At 38.8% G+C, this 12,620-nt stretch overlaps 1 protein-coding gene across 2 annotated transcripts in view; it reads left to right on the forward strand.

Moving 5' to 3' along the window:
* The window catches only part of ASCC1 (activating signal cointegrator 1 complex subunit 1), an 84,611-nt gene that overhangs the window by 7,443 nt on the left and 64,548 nt on the right, over window positions 1-12,620 (forward strand). For both annotated transcript variants that reach the window (XM_060112308.1, XM_060112300.1), the window contains exons 4-5: window positions 53-150; window positions 5,577-5,755. In XM_060112308.1, the coding sequence (XP_059968291.1) occupies window positions 53-150; window positions 5,577-5,755 (277 nt within the window). The remainder of the gene's footprint in view (window positions 1-52; window positions 151-5,576; window positions 5,756-12,620) is intronic.

The following is a 12,620-nucleotide window of genomic DNA, read 5'->3' on the forward strand; positions in this document are numbered from 1 at the left end:
CTTTATTCTTGTACATTTTGACTTACATTAATTAATTTTCTTTATATTATAGGCATATAGTTGGAAAGAGGGGCGACACTAGGAAGAAACTTGAAATGGAGACCAAAACTTCCATAAGCATTCCTAAGCCTGGACAAGAAGGAGAAATTGGTGAGACCCAATATATATGTTATATTTGGAATCACTTGTGTGTGTGTGTGGAATAATGTGACCCAACTGAGGTGTTTGGTGACTATATTCTTTATGTGGTTCTGTAGCTATTGGCCTTTTTATATCAGTGTCAGTCTCCCAAATGAAGAAAGATGTAGTCATACAACCTTATCTTGATTGAGTACCTGGGCCTTAATTTTATACTTCACCATGCACTGATGGAATAAAGCTTCCAGATTTTGCTGGGGACGAGATTTCTTTCATGCTTCAGTAGCTTGAAATGAAGTTGTGAATTATTTCAAGTTAGAATTAGAGAAAAACAGTGAGATCAGCAAATTTGAAATAAAGTTCAGACCTTTCCATATTGTTCTCTTGTTTTTATCTTGCTTTGTAGACTAGGAAGGAAATTGTAAGAGTAATAATTAAAACAACAACCTGATTCAAATAACTGGTCAGGTGAGGAAGAGTAGTTTAGCAATAGAAATCACGTCAGAAAGTGTTTGTACTAAAGCAACAATGTGAACCAAGGGCGTAGGCTTGTGTTGTAAAGTGGCTTTTTTTTTTTTGCGGTACGTGGGCCTCTCACTGCTGTGGCCTCTCCCGTTGCGGAGCACAGGCTCCAGATGCGCAGGCTCAGCGGCCATGGCTCACGGGCCCAGCCGCTCCGCGGCATGTGGGATCTTCCCAGACCGGGGCACGAACCCATGTCCCCTGCATCGGCAGATGGACCCTCAACCACTGCGCCACCAGGGAAGCCCTGTAAAGTGGCTTTGAGTGAGAGGCACTGGAGGGACAGAATTTTAAAAAACTCATCCTAAAGCAGTAGGACTTCTTCAATGTCGAATAAGTGCAGCACCCTCCAATAATCACTCATAGGTTGTATTAAGTTTTAGGAGAAAAAAATAATAAGTACTCTTTTCATTTTGTGCTGTGTAAGAATAATCACTGTGGCAGATAAGTAGCAGTTGACTTTAGAGCAGTGCTGTCCAGGAGAACTTTCTGTGATTGTGAAAATGTTGTGTATCTGCACTGTCCAGTGCAGGAGCCACTAGCCACATGGGACTGTGATTACTTGAAGTGTGGCTAGTGTGACTGAGGAACTGAATTTTAAATACTACTTCATTCTAATTCATTTAACTTTTAATTTAACTAGCTGCGTGTGGTCTCCTGCTTTGGACAATGAAGTGCTAGAAATTTCCCCAGCCCCTTGGTAACTTCAGCAAACTTTAGCTTTAGGACTTCAATGACATTTTTTAAAAATTAATTTATTAATTTATTAATTTATTTTTGGCTGCGTTGGGTCTTCGTTGCTGCACGCGGGCTTTTCTCTAGTTGCGATGAGCAGCAGGGGCTACTCTTCGTTGCGGTGTATGGGCTTCTCCTTGCGGTGGCTTCTCTTGTTGTGGAGCACGGGCTCTAGGCACGCGGGCTTCAGTAGTTGTGGCATGTGGGCTCAGTAGTTGTGGCTCGCGGGCTCTAGAGCACAGGCTCAGTAGTTGTGGCGCACGGGCTTAGTTGCTTCGCAGCATGTGGGATCTTCCCGGACCAGGGCTCGAACCCATGTTCCCTGCATTGGCAGGTGGATTCTTAACCACTGCGCCACCAGGGAAGTCCCTAATGACATTTTTGAAGGACTCTCACTGAAATAAATATTTAGAATTACAGTTAAAAAAACTTGGGTCTTTCCTTAAGTGTTAAAGTTCAAGTTACAAATACTGAAGTAATTTTATAAATTGCATTAAAGCTTATTTCTTTTTATTTCCTGATTTAAAAATTAATACATGCTTTCAAAAACAAAAACTTGTAGAGATTATATATAAAGTATAAAAGGAAGTCTCTTGTGTTATGAACCTCAGCCATAATTGCTGTTAATAGTTGAACCTGTTCCCCATTTTTCTATGCATATAGCAACAGATGGATAATAATTTTTATTTTGGTAAAAATTATAACATGCTATAAATGTAGAGACCTTAGCCATTTTAAGATACTGGAGTCATTCCAAAACTTATCCAGAAAAGGTTAGACAGGTTGTTAAGATTCCATTTTGACTTAAAAAGCACAAATATTTAAGTGTGAAAAATAAGTGTGTCTAATCATTAAAAGTAAGAATTTAGTGGAACTAATTTAACTGAAAAACAAGAGGATAAACTGGCTTATTGGTCTTGTAGGGGAGTAAAGTATATAGAAAAATCAAATTTATTGCTTACAGTAAATTGGGTTGTGATGTGAAATCACGACTGCAGGTGCATTGGTGTGGTATATGCTGTAATTAGTTATTTTCTTTTGCCTCTCCTAAATTAGAGAAACTAGAGAAGAAAATGATCTAGTAGGTTTTAATTTGTCCTCTAGATAAGGATCTGGTCTAGTCTGTTTTGAAGTCTCAGGCAATGGGATGTAAGAAGATGCTTTTAAAATGTTGTTGTCATTGTAGTTAGGCAATTGGTTTTTTTAAAGTTTCACATCAGTGCCTTTAATTGTTTTCTTCCTCTGTATCCCTTATTGTAGTCTTTAGGCCCATGCCATGTAAATTCTGGTCCTCTCAGATATAATATTCTAATATTTTAGAATATTTCTAACCTCATCATATTTGCTTTTTAGTAATTGTTTGCTCAACTTTGAATCAACTTTTTCTGGAAATCAGCCTGAGCACCTTTGAAGTGCCCTTTTCAGTTTTCTATGTTAAAAAATGAAAATGTCTTATTAGTCTTATTCTCTACTGAACCACCTTCTTAATGGAAAATAATAGATTTAGCATATTATACTAAATTTTTACAGAAATAAAACATAAACATGAATTTTAAGCTTCCATCCCCTCCATCCCTTTTCCTTTTATTTTCTCACCATATTTTGCCTCTTGCAGAAATAATTATAATTTCTACTTTCCTTTAATTTTGTCCCAGTTTACCATTGAATCCTCCTTTGTCAGTATTTCTATAGCACATTATTTGAATGCCTGCTAGGATACTTCCCTTCACTGGGCGTCTGAGTCTTTTGGATTCTCAAAGCATCCTATTTGAAAATATAAATAATGTCATTAGAAAATATCATATCTCAGCTTCTTACAGTTTTTGGTTATTACTTATGTCAATTTTTTACTTAGGCAAACAATTTTTAGGCTTTCTGTTAATTAATTCATTCATAATTTACTTCTTTTCTTAGAAATTTCCATCTTGTTTCTCTACAACAAAATGGGTATGATAATTTCATTCTTATTAAGAAATAGATAGGTTGTTCTTTAGAAAGTTTCAAGTGCTTTAATGGGAAGTATTAAAGAAATAATTCCATTTGTTTGTCCTAACTTCTGCAGTTGCTTGGAAGGAACAAGCTTTGTGGTCTTGAAAGTACATAGCACATTTTGCTGTTATTAGAGTTAATACTTCAATATTTTATATTCAGAAGTCTGTCCTTTCCTCTTTAATAAATAGTCTGTTAAAATGACAGTTTTGTTCATTGTTCCTGTCTTCTGCACCTTTCCTTAGTTTCTGTTTTGGACTGAGCACTGCCAGTTCTGGAACCTAGAAGTTTAATCTCTGCTTAAACAGAGGTTGTATAATCCCTAAGTGATTTTTTTTCTTTGCAGACAGTGGTGTTAAGGCTTTGTGGCTTTTCCCCCTATTTTCGTTTACATATGTGTCAAGACAGCCCAGACCAAAGAAGATCAAATTATACCAAGGCGTGGAAATTTGATATTCATACATATAATACAGATATAGATAAAACTTTTACTTTAACCTTATATTTTCATACACTTAGGGTAGGATTGTATATACTGTAGTAGACTCTCTTCTGCTCTTTTACTATAGTGAATCACTAAAAATTCTGCCACGGTATTTTTAAAAATTGAGGTAAAATTTACATGACAGAAAGCTCCACTCTTTTTGTTCTTAATTTTTTATTGTTATTTGAATTTCTGCGTGATATATTGTTCTTTTTTTAAATGGCAGAATATACACAACGTAAAATTTACCATTTAGACCACTTTAAAGTGTTGAATTCAGTGGCATTTAGCATATTTACAGTGTTGTGCAACCTTCACCACTGTCTAGTTCCAGAACTTTTTTGTTTTTTTTTTTTTTTTGCGGTACGCGGGCCTCTCACTGTTGTGGCCTCTTCCGTTGCGGAGCACAGGCTCCGGACGCGCAGGCTCAGCGGCCATGGCTCACGGGCCCAGCCGCTCCGTGGCATGTGGGATCCTCCCGGACCGGGGCACGAACCTGCGTCCCCTGCATCGGCAGGCGGACTCTCAACCACTGCGCCACCAGGGAAGCCCTAGTTCCAGAACATTTTATCACCCAAAAAGGAAACCCCATACCCATTAAGCAATCACTCCCCATTCCTCACTACCCCCCAGCTCTTGGCTACCACTAATCTGCTTTCTGACTCTCTGAATTTGCCTGTTTAGGTATTTACTATACGTGGAAACATACAATACGTGGCCTTTGTGTCTGGCATCTTTAACTTAGCATAATGTTTTCAGGATTGATCCATGTTTTTGCATGTATCAATACTTCACTCCTTTTTTTTGGCTGAGTAGTATTTCAGTGTATGGAAATACCACATTTTATTTATTTGTTTATTGGTTAATGGACATTTGCCTTTTGCCTCTTGTGAACAGAGCTGCTATGAACATTTGTACAGGTTTTTAAAATTAATTTATTTATTTATTTTTAGCTGCATTGTGTCTTCGTTGCTGTGCACAGGCTTTCCCTAGTTGCAGCGAGCGGGGGCTACTCTTCATTGAGGTGTGTGGGCTTCTCACTGCAGTGGCTTCTCTTGTTGCAGAGCACGGTCTCTAGGTGCACGGGTTTCAGTAGTTGTGGCACGCAGGCTCAGTAGTTGTGGTTCAAGGGCTCTGGAGCACAGGCTTATTAGTTGTGGCGCACAGGCTTAGTTGCTCTGTGGCATGTGGGATCTTCCCGAACCAGGGCTCGAACCCGTGTCCCCTGCATTGGCAGACGGATTCTTAACTGCTATGCCACCAGGGAAGTCCCTGTACAGGTTTTTTCTTTGAACACCCGTTTTTACTTCCTTTGAGTTTCTATCTAGGAGTGAATTCCTGGGTCACCTGGTGTTTTTCTGTGTACCTTTTCAAAGAACTGCCAAACTTTTCCATAGCAGCTGTACCATTTTCATTTTACATTCATACCAGCCAGGTATGAGGGATTGCTTGTAGCTTTTGAACTCACTTCTCTACTTCATCAGATGGTCTTAAGGTTATTCTGTTTTTAAACCTCATTCTGCTTAGACTGAATTCATTAACAGCTTTCTTACCCTTGGTACTGTCCCCTGTTCAGAATTATGTACACATTCATGACAATTTTATTCTCCAGGGATGACAGTTTCAAGAGGTCACCTATTTTACAACCATTTGATGGTCCTTGAGCATTTTAATATTTGCCTTTTTTTTTTTTTTTTTTTGCTTACAGTAATCACTGGCCAGAATCGAAGTGGTGTAATTTCAGCCCGAACTCGGATTGATGTTCTTTTGCTCACTTTTAGAAGAAAACAGCCCTTCACTCACTTCCTTGCCTTTTTCCTCAATGAAGCTGAGGTTCAGGAGCGATTTCTGAAGTTCCAGGAGGAAGTACTGGAGAAGTGCTCCATGGTAAGCAGCAAACAACAAAACAAAAAGTTAAAGAAAAAATATAAAGAAGAGTACAAAAATGACTCATAATTCAAACAGTAGAAAGATACAAGTCTCTTCTCCCACTGAAAAAGGGAACCATTTCTAATGGTTTCTTTTAATTCTGAACTGCAAAAAATATATAGACATATCAGCACATAAGTTTCTATTATGTTACAGAAATATCCTTTAAAGGATGTTGAAGACCCAAAAGGATCATCCTAATATCCACACTATTCTGCACTTTGTGGGTGTATTTTTATGCATTTTAACACATGTATAGGTTTCTGTAGCCACCGACCACAATCAGGACACAGAATAGCTCTACTCCCGCCCAAAACTTCCTCATATTGTCTCTTACAGTCACCTCTTCCTCACCCCATACGTTGGCCATCACTGATCTCTTCTTGGTTACTATAGCGTTGTCTTCCTGAGAATGTCATATAAGTGGAATCATACAGTATGTAACCTTTTGAGATTGGTTTTGGCTTTCAGGTTCATCTGAGTTGTGGTATGTTTCACTAGTTTGTCCTCATTCATTTGTTTCCAGTTTTTGGCAGTTATGAATAGAACTACTATAAACATCTGTGTGCAGGGTTTTATATGAACATAGTTTTCATTTCTTTAAAGTAAATATCCAGGAGTGGGATTGCTGGGATATATGGTAGGTATATGTTTAACTTCACAAGAAACTACCAAACTTTCTCAGAGTGCCTGTACTATGCATTCCCATCAACAGCATAAGAGAGTTCCAATTGTTCTGCATCCTTGCCAGCATTTGGTGGTGTTGGCATTTTCATTTTAGCCATTCTAATAAGTGTGTAGTGATATGTTACTGTGGTGTTTTTTTTTTTTTTTTTTTTTGGCTGCGTTGGGTCTTCGTTGCAGTGTGCAGGCTTCTCATTGTGGTGGCTTCTCTTGTTGCAGAGCATAGGCTCTAGGCGTGCGGGCTTCAGTAGTTGCAGCACTTGGGCTCACTAGTTGAGGCTCGTGGGCTCTAGAGCACAGGCTCGGTAGTTGTGGTTCACGGGCTTAGTTGCTCCATGGCATGTGGGATCTTCTCGGACCAGGGATCAAACCCGTGTCCCTTGCATTGGCAGGTGGATTCTTAACCACTGAACCACCAGGGAAGTCCCTCTTATTGTGGTTTTAATTTGGATTTCTCTAACGGCTAATGATGTTGAACATCTTTTTTAATGTGCCTTTTTGCCATTCTTATATCTGCTTTGGTGAGGTATTCTTATCTTTTACACAACTTAAAACTGTTTTCTTACTGTTGAGTTTTGAGAGTTCTTTTATATATATTCTGGATACAAGTCCTTTCAAGGATATGTGATTTCAAAATATTTTTCCCAGTCTGTAGCTTATCTCTTCATTCTCTTATCAGTGACTTTTACAGAGCAAAAGTTTTAAATTTTGATGAAGTCCGATTTATTAATTTTTCTTTTATGGATTGAACTTTTGATGTCATGTATAAGAACTTTTTGCCTAACCCCAAGTCACAAATGTTTTCCCTTAGAATTTTCATGGTTTTGCTTTTTTATATTTAGATCTGTGACCTAGTTAATTTTTGTATAAGTTGTAAAGTTTAGGTCGGGGTTCATTTTTGTGGATGTCCATGCTGTGCTTTCTTTTTATTTATTTATTTATTTAAAATTTACTTATTTATTTTTATTTTTGGCTGCATTGGGTCTTCGTTGCTGCGCGCAGGCTTTCTCTAGTTGCTGCGAGCGGGGCTAGTCTTCGTTGCGGTGCGCAGGCTTCTCTTGTTGTGGAGCATGGGCTCTAGGCTCCAGGGCTTCAGTAGTTGTGGCACGCAGGCTCCGTAGTTGTGGCTTGCAGGCTCTAGAGCACAGGCTCAGTAGTTGTGGGACACAGGCTTAGTTGCTCTGCAGCATGTGGGATATTCCTGGGCCAGTGCTCAAACCAGTGTTCCCTGCATTGGCAGGCAGATTTTTAACCACTGTGCCACCAGGGAAACCCCATGCTGTGTTTTCTTAATCTTGTAATAAAGAGAGGAATAAAAGCATGTGGAATAAAATGGAAGTGTGGTTAGTATTTTTTTTTTTCTTTTTTGGTTCTTGAGACAGATGGACATAATCTGATTCTTGGTTCCCCAATCTGTGTAGACTTGAGCAAGTGAACCTCTCCAAATTTTTACAGCCTGCTTTGGAGAGTTGCAGGAAGGATTAAATGAGATAACATATAGTACTCAGCATGGTGCTTGATACAGAATAAGCATTTAATAAATGGTGACTGCTACTCCTGATATTTTTATGGCTGGTTAGGTTAAAATTGTTAGTATTACTTGGAGTATTCAGAGTAGGTGAGCGCTCTATTTGATAGCTGTGGGCAAGGTCAGTGAAAATGTTTTTGGTGAAAATTTTTACAAGATCCTTTCTTCCTTCTCTTTTTCCGTTCTCTTGTCTGTCTTGTCCACATTGCTCAAGCTGGGTCTTAGGTGTTAGAATATAGTGAGATATAGGTATGCAGATATAGAAGTATTAGAATCCAAGTACTTTTATGGGACAGGGGGTGACAGTTGGTTAACTTAATTATTTAAGAAGGAGGCTATGATGGTGAGAAGATTCAGACTGGGCAAATGTGAGTAGACAGTATAGAATTGTATAATCTATTTTTAGATGACTTCTTTGGCATTTATGTGCTTGAACAAAGGTACATTTATAAGTTCAATACTCAAATACTATATATATGTGTATGCATACATATATGTGATTAGTAAACCATCAGAATATTACTAATAGTCATTAGTAAACCATCAGTATCTTTTTTCCTCTTAACATTTCATAGCAAGATGATTTCATTCTCAGTGGGAGTGGAGGGTCGGGTAGGAGAAGATCAAGAACACTAAAGTTATAAAGACGCAGATGTAGAGAATGGACTTGAGGACACGGGGTTGGGGAAGGATAAGCTGGGACGAAGTGAGAGAGTGGCATGGACATATATACACTACCAAATGTAAAATAGACAGCTAGTGGGAAGCAGCCACATAGCACGGGGAGATCAGCTCAGTGCTTTGTGACCACCTAGAGGGGTGTGCTAGGGAGGGTGGGAGGGAGACGCAAGAGGGAGGGGACATGAGGATATATGTATACATATAACTGATCCACTTTGTTATACAGTAGCAACTAACACAACAATGTAAAGCAATTATACTCCAATAAAGGTGTTAAAAAAAAAAGCGGAAGTTTCAGTATGGTCTGGTAAATTTTGTGGGGGTGGTGCTGGTAAGTTTTGGAGTTGTTTTGTCTTGTAAATACCACTTACTGAAGCTCAGTGATTATTTATGTTTTGGAGTATTACAAATACCTGATATTTGACAAGCAGATTATAATAAATTAGCCTTTTTCTTTCTGTGTGTGTGTGTGTGTGTATGTGTGAACAGTTTCTCACTTTTCTTTTGGATCCTGACAAGGGCTGACAGGGAACAAATATTGGAATGATTACTTTAACTCAGCTGGAATGAGATTGGCCACTATGAATGTCATGCTGGCCTTAATCAGTCCACAGTACTTCCTTCCTGCTTTCAGGGAGACTCCAAACTGACATTGTCTTCTTCCTGATTTTAGTTTATTTTATTTTTAAAAATTTTTTTAATTTTTTAACATCTTTATTGGAGTATAATTGCTTTACAATGGTGTGTTAGTTTCTGCTTTATAACAAAGTGAATCAGTTATACTTATACATATGTTCCCATATCTCTTCCCTCTTGCATCTCCCTCCCTCCCACCCTCCCTAGCGCACCCCTCTAGGTGGTCACAAAGCACTGAGCTGATCTCCCTGTGCTCTGTGGCTGCTTCCCACTAGCTATCTGTTTTATGTTTGGTAGTGTATATATGTCCATGCCACTCTCTCACTTTGTCACAGCTTACCCTTCCCCCTCCTCATATCCTCAAGTCCATTCTCTAGTAGGTCTGTGTCTTTATTCCCATCTTACCCCTAGGTTCTTCATCACCTTTTTTTTTTTTTCTTAGGTTCCATATATATGTGTTAGCATACGGTATTTGTTTTTCTCTTTCTGACTTACTTCACTTTGTATGACAGACTCTAGGTCCATCCACCTCACTACAAATATCTCAATTTTGTTTCTTTTTATGGCTGAGTAATATTCCATTGTATATATGTGCCACATCTTCTTTATCCATTCATCTGATGATGGACACTTAGGTTGCTTCCATGTCCTGGCTATTGTAAATAGAGCTGCAATGAACATTTTGATACATGACTCTTTTTGAATTATGGTTTTCTCAGGGTATGCCTTCCTGCTTTTAAATCAAGTCCTGCTAGCAGCAGGGAGGTAAGCACAGCATAAAAGAGTTAATAAGGGACCATTATCTACTTATTATATGGAAGAAAGTTTTTACTGAATTTCATTCTGATGTTAGAACGACAGTTAGATGACTGTAAAACCATGTAGGCATTTTCCACTGGTCTGCTTTTTTTTTTTTTAAATACACATTTATTTATTTATTATTTATTTTTGGCTGCATTGGATCTTTGCTGCTGTACGCGGGCTTTCTCTAGTTGCGGCGAGCGGGGGCTACTCTTTGTTGTGGTGCATGGGTTTCTCATTGCGGTGCTTCTCTTGTTGTGGAGCATGGGGTCTAGGCACATGGGCTTCAGTAGTGTAGCACGCAGGCTCAGTAGTTGTGGTTAGCAGGCTGTAGAGCGCAGGCTCAGTAGCTGTGGCACATGGGCTTAGTTGCTCCAGGGCATTTGGGATCTTCCCGGGCGAGGGCTCGAACCCATGTCCTCTGCACTAGCAGGCGGATTCTCAACCACTGTGCCACCAGGGAAGTCCCTGGTACTCTGCTTTTATTTTTCCAACTTAGGAGAGTTCCTTTGTAGAAACTTTGAAGAATGTATGCCTGTTCATTGAGATGGCAGTTGTTTCCTGAAAGACTGTGTGGCCCTCAGTCTTGTTTTGACTTCTCTGACACTCGTTTGACATCTCTGATGAGAGTTTCTTCATCTCTAAAATAGGAATGATCTCAACATTCTCTTACTTATAAGAAAAAGATGACACCTCTTGGTATAAAGTTGGCTCATATATTTTTGAATTTACATATGTATGTATTATATACTTTTTTTTTTTTTTTTTTTTTGCGGTACGCGGGCCTCTCACCGCTGTGGCCTCTCCCGCTGCGGAGCACAGGCTCCGGACGCGCAGGCCCAGTGGCCATGGCCCACGGGCCCAGCCACTCCGCGGCACGTGGGATCCTCCCAAACCGGGGCATGAACCCGCGCCCCCCCGCATCAGCATGCAGACTCCCAACCACTGCGCCACCAGGGAAGCCCTACGTTTATTAAAGTTAAGTTAAACACAGTGTTTTGCAACTACCTTTTTGATTTTTGTTTGTTTGTTTGTTTTGGCCACGCCATGCCGCTTGTGAGATCTCAGTTCCCTGACCAGGAACTGAACCTGGGCCCCAGGAGTGAGAGCCTGGAATCCTAACCACTAAGCCACCAGGAACCTCCCTACTTTTTCGATTTAGCAACATGTTTCAGGTCAATATAAGTAAATCTAATTGCTGCTTCTAATTGCTATGAAGTATCCTAGTCTATGAATGTACCCTAACTTATTTAATTAATACCCTATTGATGGACCATTGAAAGAAATTATTTCTATTAAATAATGCTATAAAGAACATTTTTGTAAATGCATCTTTGTGTTCTTGGCTGATGGTTTCTTTGAGGTACATTTTGAGATAAATTCTTAGAACTGGAATACATGGGTTAAGGGAATGTAAACTTAAAATTTTTTGATAGTTTTTTCCATTTTATTTTAAAAATCTGCCTTTTTGAGTTACAACTTACAAACAATATAATGCACCCATTTTAAGAGTATGCTTTGATGAATTTTGACAGACATATACAGCAGTGCAACAACCATCAAAAACAAGATGTAGAACTTTTCCATCACCCCCAAAAGTTCCCTTACACTACCTCTTTGCAGCACTTCCGCTTCCTGCCATCTCATCTCCTACTAGTGATTCCAGGCAGCCACTTATCTGCTGTCTGTTACTATTGGATTTCCCTTTGTTAGAATTTCATATAAATGGAATTATGCAGTATATAGTCTTTTTTTTTTTTTTTTTTTTTAATTCTTTGGTCGCACTGTGCAGCATGTAGGATCTTAGTTCCCCAACCAGGGATCGAACCCACGCGCCCTGCATTGGAAGCACAGAGTCTTAACCACTGGACCACCAGGGAAGTCCCCAGTATATAGTGTTTTGTGTGGCTTTTTTTTTGGTTCAGCATAACATTTTTGAGCGTCTTTCATGTTGGTGTGTGTTACAGTAGTTCATTTCTTTTTATTGCTAAGTATATTCCTTTGCATGAATGTACCAAAATTTGTTTATCCATTCAACTATTTGGGTGGTTTCTAGTCTTTGGCTCTTATAAATGAAGCTATTTTAATAATTTGTACAAAAATCTTTGTGTTAAATATATGTTTTTATTCCTCTTGGGCAAGTACTTAGGAGTATAATTGTTGGATCAAGTGCAGATATGTTTAGTTTTATAGAAAACTTAGAACTATTCCCAGAGTGTTGGTGCCTCTTCCTACCACAAATGATATATGGGAGTTTAGGTTGTTCCACATTCTTGCCAATATTTGGTGGTGTCTTTTTAATTTTGCTTAATTGAAGTATGGTTGATTTACAGTGTTCTGTTAGTTTCTCTTGTACAGCAAAGTGATTCATTTATACATACATACACATATTCTTTTTCATATTCTTTTCCACTATGGTTTATTACAGGATATTGAATATAGTCCCCTGTGCTATATAATAGGACCTTTTTGTTTATGTATTTTGTATATAGT

This window comes from Mesoplodon densirostris, chromosome 1 (genome assembly GCF_025265405.1).
Source record: "Mesoplodon densirostris isolate mMesDen1 chromosome 1, mMesDen1 primary haplotype, whole genome shotgun sequence".
Taxonomy (NCBI): Eukaryota; Metazoa; Chordata; class Mammalia; order Artiodactyla; family Ziphiidae; genus Mesoplodon; species Mesoplodon densirostris.